General features: G+C 38.3%; 1 protein-coding gene across 3 annotated transcripts in view; it reads right to left on the bottom strand.

The window, feature by feature from the left end:
- Positions 1-20,129, bottom strand: part of STK3 (serine/threonine kinase 3) — a 115,578-nt gene that overhangs the window by 55,871 nt on the left and 39,578 nt on the right. For all 3 annotated transcript variants that reach the window (XM_035126142.2, XM_035126143.2, XM_060277692.1), the window contains 3 exons: positions 13,707-13,844; positions 10,401-10,526; positions 1,591-1,789 (listed from right to left, as the gene is read on the bottom strand). In XM_035126142.2, the coding sequence (XP_034982033.2) occupies positions 1,591-1,789; positions 10,401-10,526; positions 13,707-13,844 (463 nt within the window). The remainder of the gene's footprint in view (positions 1-1,590; positions 1,790-10,400; positions 10,527-13,706; positions 13,845-20,129) is intronic.

The raw sequence follows: 20,129 nt of genomic DNA, 5'->3' as shown, positions 1-20,129 counted from the left end.
TAATTCATTCAGTTGAATGTGTTGGGAGAGATGAAATGCTTTTGGAAACCTCAGTTAATATTTGAAGGCACTGGGCAAAAGGCAAGCAGTCATAATAGCAAAAGACAGAAAGTTTCTGACAAGGAGTTAGATTAATGCCAACACTGTACATTTACCTTTTGAACAGATAGTGAACCAGTTCTCACTACACATTAAGCCATAAACTATAATAAAATGAGGTTTTTTTCACCAACTACCAGCATGCTAATGCATACTGCTCCATTGTGCCTCTTTTGCTCCTCGTTTTCCTCAGCCAGACTCCATTCCCTTACTTCTTCTCAGGTCCTCGTACCTACAGGACCGCCTCTCCTGGTATGCCCCACGGAGGACCTTAAGGTCCACAAATAACATCATTTTGGAGATCCCGAGCCATAAGGTGGTTAGATTGGTCTCAACTAGGGCCAGGGCCTTTTCAGTACTGGCCCCAACTTGGTGGAACGCTCTCTCACAGGAGACCAGGGCCTGCAAGATGGAGCTGTTCCGCCTGGCCTTTGGGCTGGACTCAGTCTGACCCCTATGTTTTCCTCCCTTATGGTTTTGATTTGGGCTACTTTAAAATGAGGCTGCATTTTAAAATTTTAAAATTTAAACTGTGTTTTACAGTAATTAATTGTTTTTCTTTCTTTTACGTCTTATTGTAATTTTACTGGTGTCAGCCGCCCTGAGCCCGGTTTTGACTGGGGAGGGCGGGGTATAAATAAAATTTTATTCATCTTTTTTTTTTTATTACAAGACAACCAGCACTTGTGGTTTGTTTCTCTTCAAACAAATCACAAGTGGAAACCAAAGTAGCCAAGCCAACATCCTGGTTTGTTTCCTCCCGACTGCAGAAAAGGAGGGAAAGGGGAGGATTGAAGCGAGCATGATTAAGCAGTGTGCACCAGCACACTTTTTTGCTTGCGGTAAACCATAGTTTATTTTTAACCATGGCATAACTAGATGTGTGAACCAGGCCAATGCTTTATGACATCATTTTTTAAAAATATACCCTTTACACTGTTCAACCATTAACTCCTGACTATAAATCTATATGACTATCATAGAACTGGCTCCAAATGGCTCTGGGTCTGACTGGTGTGACCTTAATGAAAAGTGTTCTATAGTTCTAAAATATATTTTAATTTTTCCAGTTATCCTACATGAAATGTTATGTGAATGACTTCAATAAAAATGAAATCACATTTAAAACTTATATTTAGTTCCATAACATAGCATGAAGTAAGCAAAGTATTTATAACTAATATTACTAATAAAGGCAATCTAGAGGTCGTGAGCCATCTTGCTGAAGAGATCTGTGAGTTCATGGAATTTTCGGCCCAAGGGCAGACGTGTTGTCAGGGAAAACTAGCTCAAGTACACATGTGAATCTCATCTGCACAAACCACAAGAATGTAGCCAATATCTATATGGACAGCTTCCTTTCCCAAGGTTTTAACTCCAACATTCTTTTGTAGAATCCATAACATTTTAAGTGCATATTTATTGATAACAATTTACATATCTAGAGGGAAAATATTACATGCTTTAAACAGAAAGGAAAATTAAACATACTTTTCATAGTTCCATCTTCATCTTCATCATCATCATCATCACTGTTTATCACCATGGTCCCCAAATCGGATTCAAGCATGGTGCTATTATGTTCAATCATTGTCTGAGCACTGTCACTCATAGTACTTGTGGCTCTCATTGTGCCAGCACTTTCTGAATTTGTCTTCACCATGGTATGGGAGTCCAGCTCATCCTCATCCTGTAAAAATGTTTAAATAGAAGTTACTTCCAAACACATACTGATCTTGAGGACAAAATAACTTCTAATCACACATTCTGAATCCCTTAGTTCTTTCTTCACATCATGGCTTGTCACATTTAAATTCTGGGTGATACCCAACTAAGTCCTGCTTGGATAGACTCACGGAAATCAATAGACTTGTGCTCTATAACACTGAGAAACACTGTAACATTTCTTGTTTCTCATATTGAATTTTGGGGCATGTCAGATTTAAGATTTATGGTCATTTTCATGGTTAGGAGAAGGGCTGTAGCTCAGTGGTAAAGCATCTGCTTTGCATGCAGAAGGTCCCAGGTTCAATCCCCAGCATCTCCAGGAAAGACAAGGAGAGAATGCCGTCTAGAATCCTAGAGAAATATTGCCTATAATTGTAGACAGTGCTGAGCTAGATGGACCAGTGCTTTGACTTGCTATATGGCGGATTCCAATGTTCATCATGAGAAGAGAAGACTTGGTTAAATGTTACACAGAGAGAACTAACATGGTAGTTGGGGACAATGAGCAACATTAAGGAAAAGTTTAGCCCTTTCCCCAGTTTTGTAATAGCTACCCGAAATATATCCTACAAGGTATTTTAAAAAATATGTTATGTTTTCCATTGTATTTTATTGTCCTATCTACCTAGATAATTCTTCAAAACTTTCCCTAGTAAGCACCAATGCACACTTGGTTATGCCCCACACTGCCCTGCAGCTCCCAGTTCATCCTCAAAATGGGGAACCCCCAGGAGCAGATCAGGGGGAGTACTTGATACAACCCACAGTTTTTACACAGCACTAGCAACAAGATGAAAACAACTGGAAAGCATTCTGTGAAAGAAGAATCTCAAAAACAGAAATAGGATATTTGCACCCCCCTTATTGTTACTTCACATGATTTGCCCACCTTGCCTGTTGCTTACTGTCACTAATACTACCTCTTCAATGCCTCAGGCAGCAGCCTTTCCCAGTCCTGTTACCCAATGTATTTTTAACAGAAATTTAACAAGAACTTAGAAAGCTGCCTTATAGAGTCAGACGTTGCCCCATCTAGCTCAGCACTGCCTTCACTGAGTGGTGGCAGCTCTGCAGGATTTCAGACAGGGGTCTGCCCCACTCCTACCTGAAGATGCCAGGGACTGAACTGCAGCCTTCTGCATGATAAGCAGATGCCTAAGGACATGTATTAAAAAACCTCATTAGAAATGAGTCCCGGAGATCAAAAGGGCATTGCATATCATGTAAAAAAATTTTTTTAAAAAAAATAAAATCTCAATGGGCAAAGGCAATTCCTTTCATTTGTATGTTCTTAAAGGGTTTGTTAAGCTATGATAAAAGGAGGAAGAAGAAAACCCGTGGATACTTTGTAGAGAAGTATCTGCTGAGCAGATGCTTCGGGACCGTGGAACAGAGTTAATTCCAGCAAAGGATACAAAAGCATTTCCAATCAGTGGCAGTAATGTGCCAGGAATGTAAAACAGAGAACTGATGATAATCCAGTTCATGAATCATAAAACCCATATGGAATAGAAGTATTTGAAAACATTATTAGGAAATCCTACTCTCTTTCTGAAGTCAGATTTAGAGGATGTGCACAATATCCCAGCTATTTAAGGACTAACATGCTGTTCTATGCCTCAAGTCCTGTTACAAGGGCACATTCTACAACCCACAAAAAAACATCAGAATGCAAAAAAGCTGCTTGTTGATTGTATAAAAGCTTCCAATTAAGTGTTTAATTTTAGGTGACTCAATAAAAAGCGAATTCTTTGATTTGTAGCCCTTTTTGAGGGCCAAATAAAACCAGCCAAATAGGCTTCGAAAGTCTATCCTAACATCAAGTTTACAAAATAGCTCTACGGATTTCAATGGCTAATGAAAAAGCCACGTACCACTAATCAGTGCCATCATGAAGAAAATGATCCTGCTGTCCTGGGGAGAGTAAACTTATGAAGCACTGACTGTGACTGATGACACAGACTAAAACTACAAAAATCAGGGTTGCTGGCATTGTTGTTTTGTGTTTTTTTAAGTTGCAAATAGTAAGATAAATTCAGCTTAAAGTGTACTGTCTTTCAGGAATAGTTATTTTTCTCTAGCCTATTTACAGAAAGATAGAAATAATATTTTCATATGCAAAAGATATATGTGGAGTGTAATTCAAATGCCTAAATGTGTGTTCTACTGATTTATAAATCAATAAAATCACCACCTTGTTTCCAAGGGAGGGGAACCCTAAATACCACATTGTTAACAGAGTTTCTTTTAAAATAAGTGATTAAGTGAGCCACAGTTTCAGAGATAAGTCTCAGTTTATTAGCCATAATGAAAATCAGCAATTAACAACAGCACCACAAGAAGAAATTCATGGTAACAATTTGCTACTATTCACAATTCCCTGCTGAGTTTGTCTTGTAAATCAAATTTCTACCATTTCCTTTTTCCCCTTGAAGTACATGTCAGTCCTCTAACATGAGATCTCTTTCAAATGTCTCCTTCCACACTTTTTAACATCTCTACCTCTATTTCTTCAGATTCAAATACCTTCAGGAGTTGTATACTCTCCTTTTTCTAAACAATAATCAGTCTTCTATTTCACATCCATGGAATAGCACTAATGAAATTTGTCGTTTAAATTTGGATCTAAATCCATAAATTCAAGCAAATTTATTTACAGGTAATTAAAAAGAACAATTCAGGACTATTGTAACCAATTGTGATCCCTAAATTTCTCTCATTTCATGTTTCATCATGAATGGAAGGGGCTTCTGTTCAGTGCAGAATCACTCAGAAAGGGGGCCTTCCATGAATGCAACTCTCCTTCAGTTCAATGAGTGAAAGCTGTATTTTCTGAACTATGCTAAATTATATTAATCTTGCCTATACTCTCCAAAAGAAACATGAAATCAACAAGAAATATTGGTTGAGTGAGCAAGAAAGCAACGGGTTCTACGGCCCTCCTTGCTGATGGATGATTTCTGTTGAGTGCTCCAAAAAGAAAACTTTTTGTTTCCAATTTGTTCCTACTCAAAATAAATACGTTCACAAGCCTATCTGTCTGTGCTCTTCCCAAGGGCAAGTCTGCAAGACTGGCAAGCCAGAAAATTACATGGAACCATGCACACTCCATAATGCACTGTTAATCGCACAGTGAAATCCATGCCTTGTCAACCAGAATACCTACATTTCAGACGAAGTGAAGAAGATAAGAAGGACAACAACACACCTGCTGAAATCATTTAAGTCTCCCATTTATCCTAATGTAGCTCCTCATTACAGGATCAACATACTGCACCCCTTAGTATTCGAATTCCTTCCATTTTAAGCAGGAAACGTATAGAATTTCTAAAAGAAAATTCAGTTGTTTCAGATGTTTTGGAGAAGCCTTGTCTTTTTGTCCAGGCTTCCCCTGAACCATAAGGTTGGTACATGTTTGAGTCCTCCAAATTTCTGTTTTATTTGCTTTCATCTACTTTTATGTGTTTTTATACTGTTGCTCTATTGGTTTTAGGTTGTGTTTTTGTTTTAATAATACAGTGTCCGTTTTTTTAGACTGTACATACCATAGCTTATAGATTTTTGAACTACCGATATGTAGCAGCCTATAAATGCTTTCAAATGAATTACGGTAATGAATCAATATGGAACTCTTTACATACTAATAAACAGAATATCATGTCATAAAAAAAACAAGTTCGGTCATTCCCTCAAGACATGTTTAATGCCTCAGTACTACACTGGGTAAAGGTAAAAGGGACCCCTGACCATTAGGTCCAGTCGTGACCGACTCTGGGGTTGCAGCGCTCATCTCGTGTTATTGGCCGAGGAGCTGGCGTACAGCTTCCAGGTCATGTGGCCAGCATGACAAACCCGCTTCTGGGGAACCAGAGCAGTGCACGGAAACACCGTTTACCTTTCCGCTGTAGCAGTACCTATTTATCTACTTGCACTTTGACGTGCTTTCGAACTGCTAGGTTGGCAGGAGCTCACCCCGTCGTGGGGATTCGAACCACCGACCTTCTGATCGGCAAGTCCTAGGCTCAGTGGTTTAACCCACAGTGCCACCTGGGTCCCTACTACACCAGGTAGGGCCACTATATGCCTAATACAAGGAATGTATATGCACTCCTCCTGATGGGAAAAAAATTAAAAATATAATTGTAAGTTCTCTCATTTATAAATTATTTCTAAAATTATTTCTGTTCTAGCATGTTAGAGACAATTATTTGGTTGGGTTTTTTTTTAAGCAGTATGCCCACCACATCTACAGCAGTCACATTAAATTTAATATTAATTATATGTGACAATCTTTTCCAATTAATTTTCATATTAATTCTATATAAAAAAATCTTTTACCATTCAGACACCATGTCTTTTATGTTGTACAGCTGGGAGAAAGTTTGCTGATTTTTAGGTTTTCTGGAATTTGTCTCTCTTTATTTCTCATCTAGAGTATTCAAAATTCTCTATAAAAGCAATGACAGCATCTGCCAAGGAATTTGGAAATGCTTTTCTAGATCACTGGGCCAAAAGGGCAACATAATTTGAGTGCCTTGATGTAAAGTGGGAATCTTGTTAAAGAAACAGCACAGAAAAAAAGTGAAAAAAAGATGCTAGAATTAATTACTCTACCCAATACAGTTGTAAGCAGTCATTATGGCCGATATCTGCAGTGCAACTCACAGAATTGTAGAGTCAGGGGGGACCACAAGGGTCATCTAGTCCAGTGTTTCTCAACCAGTGTGCCTCCAGATGTTTTGGGACTACAACTCCCATCATCCCTAGCTAGCAAGACCAGTGGTCAGGAATGATGGGAGTTGTAGTCCCAAAACTGAGCTAGATTGGCCAATGGTGAAACTCTGTACAAGGCAGCTTCCTATGTTCTTCCTGTAACAACTGTGTTCTGTAACTTAAAGTAATTAACAGTTAATGGACTGGATGAACTTGTGCTTTTTAAAAACACACACATACACAGACATGTATTCTAGGAGAGATTTCAATAAATTTGTATTGTGTTCATTATTAGGGTCTGGCATATTTTCCAGTCAGGAAAATTTTGAATAGGTTAGCTTGGCTACCGACAGCCTTTATCTTCCCCTACAGTATGTTCATTATATTAGTTCAACAGGCATAACCTTGCTTTGTAAATACCTGAAGATTCTTGGAAGATATAATGCACAGCACAATTTAACAAAATGTATCGCAACACCCCACCCCACCCTATCGCTAGTAAAGAGAAAAGAAATCCCTCTTGGATCTCAGGATCAATTTAAACTAATCTCTGTCTTATATACACAAGATCACTAGAGGGCAGCAAAGACAAGTAGAGTGTAATGCACAACTTTGCGTTAAAATAACTTTAGTTAAAATAACTAAATTTAATACTCTATACAATAAACACCTCATCACTGCTTTGGGGTGGGGGAAAATGTGAATATAATCACAGTTTGCTTTTGTAAAAATTACTAGAGTAGCCTATGAACACATAAAAGATGAGGAAATTCAGGAGCTCTAAAAACTGAGCATTTGAGCAAGTACACCTCTTTTCAACAAATATGACGACCTGTACAAATACTGTAAAGTGAAAGAGAACTATATATCAGATTCACTACTTTTGCGGGTTAATCATTATTGTCTATTAGCACATAAAACGTTATTGTGCCATATTACAAGCTATCCCAATAATGGGCACACTTCAGTGCTAGCTAAAATCGTATTGATTTCTCTCTCTTCTTCAAGAAGTCATAGGGATCCAATTATTTGATTAACATTTAGAAAAGCTTAAATGAATGGTGTCATAAAATGTATATGACATTACAGTAAAGGTGTGGAGGAGGGGGACAACTGCTCTTTATTAAAAATAAAAATTAATTCCTGGCCATAAGAAAATATTTCATAAGAAAAGGTTGCCTTAAACAACAACTGGACAGCATATTTACCCGCATCTTTTGAAAGGCACACACAATTCAAAGAATCCTGGCCTGTCTTAAAAATAAGCAAGTTTCCAGCTATAATAGTTTCAGAAACATGATGGCAAAACAAGAAGACTGGAAACAAGAAGATGATTTAGCTTTTTTAAACTTCCCTGATTTCTAACTCCCTCAAGAGTTAATATCAAGTAATTAGATATATAAGGAAGTTGAACTGTAGGAATTAGTAACATGGAAGCAAGCATACTATACCAATAAAGCTACGGTAACTGTTTTTTTGTTCTTAGTTATTACTATAAAAAGCACGTCATTTTATTTTTGTCATTAGGAAGTGTTTTCAAACAATCTTGTGATAATGTAGATATTGAAATGTGAAGCAAAAAGATACAGCAAGAGTTGACTATTAGTTCATTTCTTTAAAGATCCTTTGAAATAAATATTTGGACATGTTTCTTGGGGGCTGCCAGGCAACGAGTTGCTTTACGTTTCCATAATACAGCTGCCTGACATCAGAATCAAATTTGCATCACACTTCAAAAATGCATAAAAGAGCTAGATCATGTTTAGTAATGCTTAAACCAACATTTAAACTTTGATATTGGGATTAACCTTCTGTAGAGTACTCAGCTTGGACTTTTTACTTAATTAAAAAAATCTGTAAAGTTACCTCAACACCTATCAAAACATGTCAGTTTGTCAGAATACATTCTCATCAGACAAGCTATTCTTGTAACATGCCTAAACTCAACTTCATGAGCTCTATTATTGACTATATTCCACATAGCTTTCAAAGAAGGTAGACATTGCTACTTGTTTATAAAAGTCGCCCAGACTACAGGTGTGCCAGCTGAACTTTTGAGGATATATGATATACTGAAAACAACAGGCTTGTGGCACTAACAAATGAAGTGTTATCTGACGAAGTGGATTGCAGTCCCAGAAATAATATGCCATAATGAATGCGTTACTCTGTAAGGTCTGCAAGACTGTTGTTTTTGCTGCAAGAAACTAATGCAGCTACCCCTCTGGATAAATAATTACCACGGGTTATTTTTTCCTCTAATAAAATTCTAAAGGGCAATAGATCATTTCATTTTATTTATGAAACCTGACATCAAGCAGCTCAAAATTTTGCAGCCTTTTCTTCAACCAAAGTACTAGTTTTAAGTAACTTTACAGCTGGTTTGTCATAACTGTTTCTTTAAAGGTATCTAATAAGAGAGGCACCACAAGATAACCTTTCATAAAAAAAAGATAACCTTTCATAAAGTCCGGTATCTCAATAGCAATTATCTCTCAGTATTGCATGAATGGAAATGCTAAGAAAGATTAAGCGTGTCTGATAGATGAAGAAATGGTTCTAAACTATGCCCTCAAGGAAAAGATGTCCAGCAGAGGAAAAAATGACCACTGATCATGCTACTTGAATTTCTCTAGATAAAATGACAACTGGTGAGAATGCTGTGTGTCACAATAAATGCTCTCGCCTATATAAACAGTACAATAATGCAGTGCAGCTTGCCAAGCAGGATATAAGAGCAGGTAAGCAAATCCCTTTTACTTGACAAATTGAAGAATACGCACATTTTAAATTTTATGCAGAAGTCTCTGTCAAGCCAAAAGGGAAAGCAGATGTCACTTAGTAAAGCAGATAGCAGGACAAAACTATTTACTAATGTAAATGCTTTGAGTCACCTCTGATAAGATTAGTCACCTAGTCACAAAAGACACAGCACAAAACACTGATAGACAGACATTCATAGACTGCTGCTATACTCCCATTAGCCCTTAGATATCTACTCAAATTGTTGCTTGAATTTGCAAGGTTATAAATTTAATTCTCTAACATGTTCTTTAAAGGTTGTATGGCCAATTATTATTAAAACAAGAGCCAGAACAGGTAAGCTGGTCATACTAGAGTTACTAAATGTCCACACACACATGCCTTTGTTTATAGTAGTTTTTCTATGAGAAAGGATATATTTGCAATCTCAAGCACATTTATGTTTTGGCCATGAGAAACTGAGCAATCACTTTTCCCCCATACTCTTGATTTTATCTGTTCCCGAATGCAGGTAAAATATCAAGATTGCATTCCCACTAAAATGGAGGGAGCCAGACTGCTTTTGAGCCAACTGCCCACCCCCTTCTAATAATTAAAAACTTACAACAAACCTACAAACTGCTTCTGCAATCTGGGGGTTTATGTGGCACTTGCCAGGAATAAAACTCAGAAAAACCCAGGGGCAACTCTCTTGATCACAACTGATCGTTTAAATATGTAGATACTGGCTGGTTCATATGCAACACTAAACCATGGTTTAGCGTGGCATGACCAACCTCAGCAAGCCTGAGCAAGCATCAGCTTGTGTATTCCTCCCTCCTGAACAGTCGGGAAGAGTGCTGGTGAGATTATTTTCAGTTTGGAAGAAAAAACTGAAATGGTTCATAAACCATGGCTTGAAGATGGCTCATTTAGCAACCATTGGCTTGTTTTAAAGCAGGATTCCCAATGCTAAGCCACAAGGAGGGAAAGCAAGGGGGGAGAGCACGATGCTTCGCTCAGGCTAATCTGTATAGCATTAAACCATGGTTTAGTACTACGTGCAAACTAGCTCCATGTAACTGGCCACACAAAAAAATAATTAAATTCTCACACACCGAGTTTTCATCTTCTTCTTCAAGTTCCCTCTGCTGTTCTTCATGCCTTTTCGCCTTAATTTCCATAGCTTCAGTAATCAGGTCTCTCAGGATTGAAACTGGTTTTGCATTCTTAATAAAAGGATGCTAGAAAAGAAAACCATATAGTTACACAAAACGGAGCCTACAGACACTGTACATATAGTATAAATATGGTGTAACATGTTAAAACAACATGTCAATCAACTTCACAGACCAGTGCATGAAAGAACATTTCCCTTTGGACAGCAATTAAAATTTGGAATAAAAGAACATATGATCTGTTTAACCGCTTTGCAGCTAAATAGGATTTTCCATTTTGTTTGTTTAGGTAAACAGCAACCATGAGAAGAATGTTACTACAAATCACAACTGCTTTACAGTTAAGGATATAATTGTCCAAAGGAAATGCGAATTAGGTGGTAAATAAACAAAGAGAAGATAGCCTGACATAGAAAAATAAACTTTTAAATGCATTCGGTTACAGTATTTAATTCATCTTAACAAGCTGACAATGCAAGTTAGTGGCCATAAGCAGAGCAGGCAATATAATGATCCACATAAAGTGAATCATTGAGCCATTGAACTGGTTCACACGTAATGCTAAACCAAACCATGGCTTAATGCAAATGAGCAAACATGAAAGTTCTTGATCACGTCCAGAGTAATCTTCCAAGCCCCACCCTACCCCTGCTGCTGCTGCTACACTACCCAAGGCTAAGCCATGGTTTGGCTTAGCATTCCATCAAAACCCATGCTAGTGGCTTGTCTTGCTTCAGGCAAACCATAAGCTGTAACCAAAGTTTGTTCCTGGTTTACCACCTGTGATTCGTCTGGGGAAAACAAACTACAAGTCAAGGTTAAGTCTTGACACTACGCCAAACCGTGGTTAGCCATGGGTAGCAGAACTGGAGGGAAAGTGCTACAGCCACAATGTGCAGTCTGTACAATGTACAATGATGAATTAAAAAAGAAGTAAAATTAAAACCCTCAGGCTGGCCAGATGATATTGAAGAAATCAAGAAAACCCACCTATTTTAATATAATTTACACTCCTGGTTTAAGAACTGGCATGTGTTCTATCATTAATGTGAATATGGCTGTTTATAGATCACCTGCTTTCCTATTCTTGCTATTAACATTTGTACATTAAAATTCCAAGTGGAATTTTAAACCAATTTATCTATTGAAAACCCAGGAGAGAAATTCAATGTTGCCTTATGTCAATTATTCCACCCATCAGGGCAAGCATGTCACCTTGCAAGATTGAATGGTCCCCCTCTCCTACCCCTGCACACTGTTCTGGGGTTTTTTGCTGACCCCCAAGAGCCAATTTCAGGAGAGAGAAGATGGAGGAAGTCCCCTTGTGCTAGTTTCCACTGATGGGACTTTATTAGTTGACTCCTGCCCCATAGGGTGTTTTGTTTTGTTGTTTTGTTTTGTTTTTGGTGTTTTCTTTTAAAGGAGAAAGCTCATAAATTGTGCTCTTGACTCTTGATATGTCCTAATGGTCCTTGATATGTCCTAATAGGCTGTGCTCTCAAAAATATATTTTGCTTTGCTATTAAAAGTTGCTAAAAATTTGCTGATTTTTTTTCTTACAAAAGTCAGAGCAAACTCTTTTTGTAACTTCAGCACAGGAACTTCCCACACAATCACATTTTAGTAATGTAATTATCCATTTTCTGCACAAAGCCTGGATGTCTCTCCTCAAGGTTGTGTTTTTATTGCACAGATATCACCTTATTCCCAGCATCAGATTTGTAAACGATAAAATGAAGTTCTTCCCCCCATATCCCATGCCATATGGAACATGGTTGCAGGACTATTGTGGTCACAGGGTGGTAATAAGAGAGATGACCTTTTTCAGTGGTGGCATCTCTCCTCTTTTCCCAGGCATTATTCAACTGCTGGTTTTTATTGCTGTGGTTGAAGGGGGGGTGAAGTTTAGCTGAATAATTTATAGCAAGCATGTCTGTGTCCTTGGGAAGAGGATTTTAATCTATTTTAGTATTTTAACCTTTGTTTTAAAGTATTGTAGTTTTTTCTTGATTATATTGTTTTATCTTTTTGTAAACCACTTTAATGCTTTTTTACAATCAAGCAGTGCATAATTTTTTTGAAATAAATAAGTTTCTAGTGGATTGTTGTAATTGTGTTTTTAATCTTTTATATGTAATTTTTTGTGTTTATTTTATTATCTCTCTCACTGTAAATCAACTTGAGACTTCTTGTAAAAGGCAATCAATAACCAAAATAGTAATAATATGTTACCTAACTGTTACAGAGTTTTTTTATGTTTTATGTTTTTTATGTTCCCTGCTGCTTTTCCACTATGTGCTGTTTACTTTTACTACTACTACTACTACTACTACTACTATGGCTTTCCTCTTGTTTTAGCTTTTTATGATTTTACTGTCTGTTGTTGTTGTTGTTGTCGTCCACCACTGTGATACTATTTTTATGATACAGTTGTATATAAATATTTTTACAAATAAGTATAAATAAAAAGAGAAAACAGTACAGGAATATTAATTCAGTTCCATCTAGAATAAAAAGAGTTACAGCGCTATCCTAACCATATCCTAACCATAAGCAGGGGTTGGATGGCCATCTGTCATGGGTGCTTTAGCTGAGATTGCTGCAATGTAGGGGGTTGGACCTTGAGGTCCCTTCCAAACCTACGATTCTATGATATCTACCCAGAACTGAATTTAATGAAGCTTACTCCCAGGTAAGCATGGTTACAATTACAGTCTTGATATCCATCTACAAAGCTGCATGAGGACAGGACAGTGTGCTGGCTACCAATGCAGAAGCACAGTACTAAAACGAAGTTGGGCCACACTTGGATTTGCATTTTTCGCCCACTGTCACAAAAGAAAAGAACTAAAACCCAAAATTATACTGCAACAAAAGTCTTCAAGAATGACAAAGGTAAGTAGGAAAATAAGGAAAGATGGAAAGCAGAGGGTTGGAGAGGACAAGGAGGGAGAAAGAGTTCAAATCAAGCAGACTCAGATTTGCTAGCTGATAGAAATGGTTTGGGGAGTTCCAGAATGAGGGCAGGAAGAATGAAGGAGGCAGCAACATGCAAAATTCAACTGTGACTAAAACCAATACCAAATATTTTAAGTTTTTAAGAAAGCTGGGTAAGTGGGAAAGGTTTCCCAGAACTGTCTGTCTGGGTCTGGGAATAGCCAATATGGTGCCATCCAAACTCTGTTGGATTACATCTGCTGGGGGCATAAATCCAAGCTTCCCTAGGGAACACAGTTGAATACTGACCTGCAAAAGTTGGGTTGCAGTTGCTCTCTGCTCAGGATTCTTCACCAAACATTTTTTCACGAAATCAGTGAATTCATCAGACCAGAGCTCTGGCTTCCGGAATGTTGGAGGGGGGTTCGTAGGAATCATAAAAATTGCCTATTTTTTTAAGGGTGGAAGAAAAGGTAAGTCTATCAGTATTTCAGCAAATTAAAACAACTTTGTTCCTTTTATCTTTATTTTTCAAGTTGAAACCTGGAAGGGGATGAGGGGAGTTTAGCTAGTCTTGAATTTCCAATATCACCAAGATAAAGGAAGCAAATCCATCTGCTACCAATGTAGCTACTTCCCATTACAATTTCCTCTATTTAAACTGTACCTCATTGTGCACATCATTCTTTACTTTATCTATTATTGCTAATCAGTCTCAAGAGAAGATTTTGAATTTCACAGTCTTTTGGCTGAGAAGCAAAAACACTTCCTGGTTAAGCACATAAAATATGATCTAGCAGCTATTATATGCCACTTTTATACATACAAAACAGTAAACTGGGTAAATCAAATGGGTAATATTTTAGAGCACTTAACAAATTGATTAGGTTTCTATTAATCTGCCAATGCAATACAAACCTTGCTACATAAAAATAGATAAAGAATGAGAGGTTAATTGTAAAAGCAGGTAAGCTTGGAACCAAACTACATATTAATCAGAATGAAGTGGTATGCCAAGTCCCTCTGTCTTATATTATATTGTGGGAGCTTTTGCATGACTCCTTCAGAGGCTAAAAAAGAAGGTAGCACAGGGCCATTTCCCCCATAAGACTTGTCTTTCCTTGAAACAGAAATAACAGTCGGAGGGGAGAAGCCACAACCTGGATTCCTCCAAGATGTCTAGGGCTCCTCAGTTTATTCCACAGGCAAAGGAAGGAATTGTACTAATACTGCAGCTTCCACATCACCACCATACTGGGTGTGGGGGAATGGGGGAATGAGGCAATAATAAAATGACTGTAATATGCAAAATTCAGGGTGTGTGCTTTTACTACTTCCCAATGTAAGAATCTCCCAGAAGCTGCCAAACTTTCCTAGAGATAAAGATGTAGCAAAGCACTCTGCCTAAAGTGCTAGTTTATTGAATTTATATGTGGGCATGCATAGAAAACACACATGCACTGCAAAAAAACGAAAAAAGAGAGTACTTATTTGTGTAGTGCACAGTCATGGGACTTTCTCCCATAGTAGGCAGTGACGGTCACCAACTCAAATGACTTTAAAAGAGGACTGGATAAATTCATGGTGGAGAACAGTACTGAAAGCTACTAGTCATTATGGCTACTGCTCTGACCCCACAGCTGGAGGCAGTAATGCTTCCTTCCATATACCAGCTGCTGGAAACCACAGGAGAAGAGAGGGCTCTTGAGCTTCGATTCCACTTGCAGGTTTCCCACAGGCATAAGGACTGCCTCTTGCCATATGAACTGACCCGGACTCTGAGGCCCTTCTTCATGTGCCACCACCACAAGAGGTCCAGAGGGTGGCAACATCAGAAGAGGCCTTTTCTGCAGTGGCTCCCCATTTGTGGAATACTCTCCCCAGGAAGACTTGCCTGGAACCTTCATTACGTATCTTTAGGTGCCAGGTGAAAACATTTCTCTTTAAGCCAGGCTTTTGGCTGATTAACATTCTATTGCCTTTTAAATGTGTTTGTGGGAGGCGGTTACTGGGTTGTTCTTGTTTCTATTATGTATTTTGTGTTCGCATTTTGTATTTTTATCTTGTGAACCACCCTGTGATCTTCGGAGGAAGGGCTGTATACAAATTTAATTAATATAATCATCATCGTCGTTGTCATCTGGTTGGACACTGTGAGAATAGGATGCTGGCCTAGATGCATAGCTGCCAAGTTTTCCCTTTTCTCGCGAGGAAGCCTATTCAGCATAAGGGAAAATCCCTGTAAAAAAGGGATAACTTGGCAGCTATGTAGATGGGTGACTGGCCTGATCTGGCAGGTTCTTCTTGTGTTCTGATGTTACACCCAAAATGTACATACATTGTGCAGTGTGCACAGTATGTAGTGCAACCCTGAGCCTTAACAACTGTGAAAAGGTCTCAGAAAAATTGCGACTATTATAACAGTCACAAGATTTTCATAAATGGGGAAAGCTGCCATCAACATAAAATGTAATATTCTTTCCCAAACTCCATTCAAGTATTTATTTTTCATGAATAATTCAGATAAACTATTAACTTGAGAGAAATCTGGCAACAAGCCAAGGTGTCCATCTGGTGTAACATAATTAACCCCTTCTACAATGATTTTATCATGTTTAATGAAGATACTCTAATTTAAGGCATAGCAATGATCAACAGATTCGTCTTAGAAAGTGCAAATCCAAACTAATTGTTTAGCAGCATACTTTAATTTAAAATTAAGGACATGCCAAGATAAAGTATTTGCTTGTGACCTTGACAGTAACCAACATTTGAACCTGGAAAGTTGGAAAGTTGTCACATAATGTTCAAGTTAGAATGGCAGTTTTGCAGTAGCTTAAAAAAAAAACCTAAAGGGGGGAAATGGTCTAACTACTGTTTCTTTAGTATCATCATCATCACAGAGTCAGCTGAAGTTCCATATAATAATTAACAGTGACCTATGACACAACGACTCACTATAAAACATTATATAAACCACTTTATACAGGATAATTAGAGTATATTCCAACCCTTCAGAGTTTATTTCACTTTACAAGGTTGTTTGAGAATCAGCTCCAAAGCAGCTCAGAACCACACTACAAAATTGCTTTGGCCATGTGAAGGAAACAAACATTCATTACAGTTAAATGCTCAATATACATTGCTCAGTTTACTACAGAAGATAGCTGAGTTACTAAGCTTGCACATAAAAGTTGATAAAAACAAATCCCGTTGCTAGACTGGAAGCGGAGTTGGGGCCAAAGCTTTCCTCTCGTAAATAACCAATGTGGGGCAAGAAGGAATGCAGCAAACTCAAAGGATTAAAAAGCCCACCTCTCTCCACACCAGTGATGATCCCACTTATCCCACAGCCCACATAAAGTGTGTGTGTGTGTGAGAGAGAGAGAGAGAGAGAGAGAGAGAGACAGACAGACAGACAGACAGACAGACAGACAGACAGACAGACAGACAGACAGACAGACAGACAGACAGACAGACAGACAGACATATATACACACGCTATATGATGAGGGGCTGTAGCTCTGCAGGCAAAATGTCCCAAAATAAATTCCTAGCAATTCAATTCAAGGGGGGGAATCCTTGTATGAAAACATGGGAAAGCTGCTGCCAGTCATTGTAGACCAGAGAAAGCTAACGTTGTGCCTCCAAATGTTGCTTAACTCCCCCTCCCATCAGCCCGTCAGCATACCCAATTATCAGGGATGATGGGAGTTGTAATCTACCAGCATAGAGGTGGGTAACGTATTGGCTACCTATGCTGCAGACAGTACTGAGGCAAGAGGCATTGTCTCTCAGTATGGCTCACAACAAGGCAGCTTCCTTGTACATCTCTTTTGACCCTTAGCAACCTGGCCATCCCAACAAGTGTGGAACAGGTATTATGTGGCACCTGTAACAGTGAGAGTTCTGCCAATCAAAGTGGTTGAAAGGGCTTATATAGGGTAAGTAAGGCGATCTCATAGGTAAACTGGTCCCAAGTTGTTATGGGCTTTATATACTAATAGTAACACCTTGAACTTGGCCCGGTAGCAAATCAGCAACCACTGCAGATCTCTGAGAACAGGTGTTATATGCTGACAAGGCCTCACTCCTATCATTGCACCAGTAGTTTAGCTGTCCATAATTTGTACCCATAAACGGCAAATACTCTTAAAATTATGACCTTTGGATATTATTTAATGCAAACTATGATAGGATGGTACAGCAGAAAATGTCACAGGAGGAGGAAAAGATAAGGGAACAATTGTCACATGATTAAGAGCAAAGATTACCAAAGGATAGGCGGCATTTTATCTTGAACTACAAGATTATTCTGCAGTTCTGCACATGCTATGATTCAAGAGGTCAAATGTGTAAAAGTAGCTTTCTAGCACTTTTCAAGCACGATACTTTCAAAGAAGCTCAATTTGATTAACTTCAGTTATACATGCTAGCCACAATAGATATGTTCTACCTCTGTGTGCCAATTGCTGGTAATTACCTGAGACCTCCAGGTATAGGGCAGTATATAAATTCTAATTACAACAACAACAACAACAACAACAACAACAACAACAACAATAGGTGGGAAGCGTGTACACTCAGGTACATATTACATATAGATACCTGGTTGGCCACTATGAGAACAGGGTGCTGGACTAGATGGGCCTCTGGTGTGAGTCAGAAAGGCTTTTTTAAAGTTTACACTAAGGAAGCTGTCTAGAGATGGGTTTGAATCAAACTCTATGTGAAGGCAAAAGAACCATTCTTTGAAAATGGATTTGCCCTGATCATATGTAAAGCAGAGGGTAAGAGTGCAGAAAGGGCCCACAGGTTGAGGTTGTTGAATATTTGCCACTTTTTCTTACCTGGCTCACTCACCTGCCCAACCCCTGGGACATCTATTCTGCAACTAGACTCCAATACCAGAAATGAGTCTGCAATAAAGGAAGTGCTATGGGGAAGAACAGTGTGTGGGGTCTGTTACAATCACACATTGTCTGGCCCACAGTTTCTACATTATTTCTTGCATATCAAGAACAACAGTTTTCTTCTCTCTCTCTTTTATTCTTAACTGAATGATCTAGTTTCCATAATAACTGCAAATAGAAATCTAAGCACCTGTGTGAAATATTTCCCCATGTGATCTTTAATAACACCTAAACAAGCCTGCCACATGTTGGCTACAACAGACAAAAGAACATATGAAATCTCACTGATCTCCGTAGGGATCAGTGTACTTAACTTTCTGTGGATTGTACAATTGCTATTAGTAGGTTTCAAATAATTACAGAATTACAACATTCTGTTCTGGATCTCTGCAGAGATTCCCTGCACCAGTGACTGGTGAGACTTCATATAACCAGAACTACAGAACCAAAAAGCCAGAAAAAGACACTGTTTCTCTCTCTCTTCTGCCCCTACCTTCTTCTGGCAAAGTCAATATAAACTGTACATGATGATAAAATATGCCACTTGTATTTGTACTAGTCTTCTTAAAACTACCTACAGTATTCATGTGGCTCTGGTTTAATTTATCTCTCAAACTGACCATTCCTTGATCACCTGCCTATCGCTCCTAGGGGGGCACTGCTTAGGACTGAGCCTCTTGCATACGTAACAGACCCCTCTTGCAGGTGTTTGCCACTCTCTAACCTACAAGTCCAGGTCATGGTGGGGCCTTACATGGGAATTTTAAAAAGGATTAAATTGGCAAAAAGAGAAATATATCACTAAAATAACCTTATACTGATGTGAGACAGTCAAATAAGTTTGAGGGAGGAAATGTTATTTTCGAATAGTAAAGAATAAAAAGTAAAAATTTAATATTTTAAAGAGTCCAAAACAGGTAAAACCTGTTTCATATCTCAGATTTTATTTATCAAACAGGGAATTTTTTCCAACTTTCTCCTTTCCTGTATGAGACCCAAACTATGTGATATTTTGTTTTTGTTACAATTATACTAATTCAATGCAGGTCATTTGCTTTTTACTGAGTCCAGATGACATTTAGTAAACTAAACATGGAACAATTAGCTTTGAAAAAGTAAGGATTGCAATTGCCTTTGGGTAGGTCATACAGTGGCTACAGAACACTATTGCCTTGGATAACACCAAAACAGAAGAATTAAGAGCAACTAATATTTCTACATTGTTTTCCTGTTTCTCATCTTCAAACTGACATTTAAACTGAAATTGCTTAATTGCTTGACAGGCAAAAACAGTAGCTTTATACAACATTTTCTGTTATATATCTTGGCTTAAACATGGATTGCTGGTACCTCTAGGACACGAATAATGTAATTTGCACTTCTGTTTAAATGTCAGGTGACTACCTAATTTTCAAGCCTGTTGATGTGAAGCTACTCTTAAGGGGGCCGTAGAGTGCAGATTCAGTGACCATTAAGAACAACAATAGTCTAAAGCTTGCGCCCTGCTTTCCCAATAACATTTGTACTTTTAAGTCAACCTAAACGACTGTATTAAATAATTAGGAATCTAGTCAGTTTTACGGACATCAAGGGCTATCAACGTGGGAGGGTGATATTTATGCTTATAAGCTTTGAATGAAATGATGTAAGTAGCCTGGAAGTTGAAACTTGAAATAATGCTAGCAAAGGACAGCACGCTAGCTTAGGAGGAGGAGGCACAGAGAAGGTTAGGTGGTACACACAGTTCTGTCTGCTGCCATTCTTCCCACGTCTGCTGTCTGAGGCAGCTGCCTCACTTTACCTAAGGGAAGCCTTGAAC

Source organism: Zootoca vivipara, chromosome 8, assembly GCF_963506605.1.
Source record: "Zootoca vivipara chromosome 8, rZooViv1.1, whole genome shotgun sequence".
Lineage (NCBI taxonomy): Eukaryota > Metazoa > Chordata > Lepidosauria > Squamata > Lacertidae > Zootoca > Zootoca vivipara.
The sequence above is the reverse complement of the archived record's forward strand: the minus strand, read 5'-3'. Positions and strand labels throughout refer to the sequence as shown.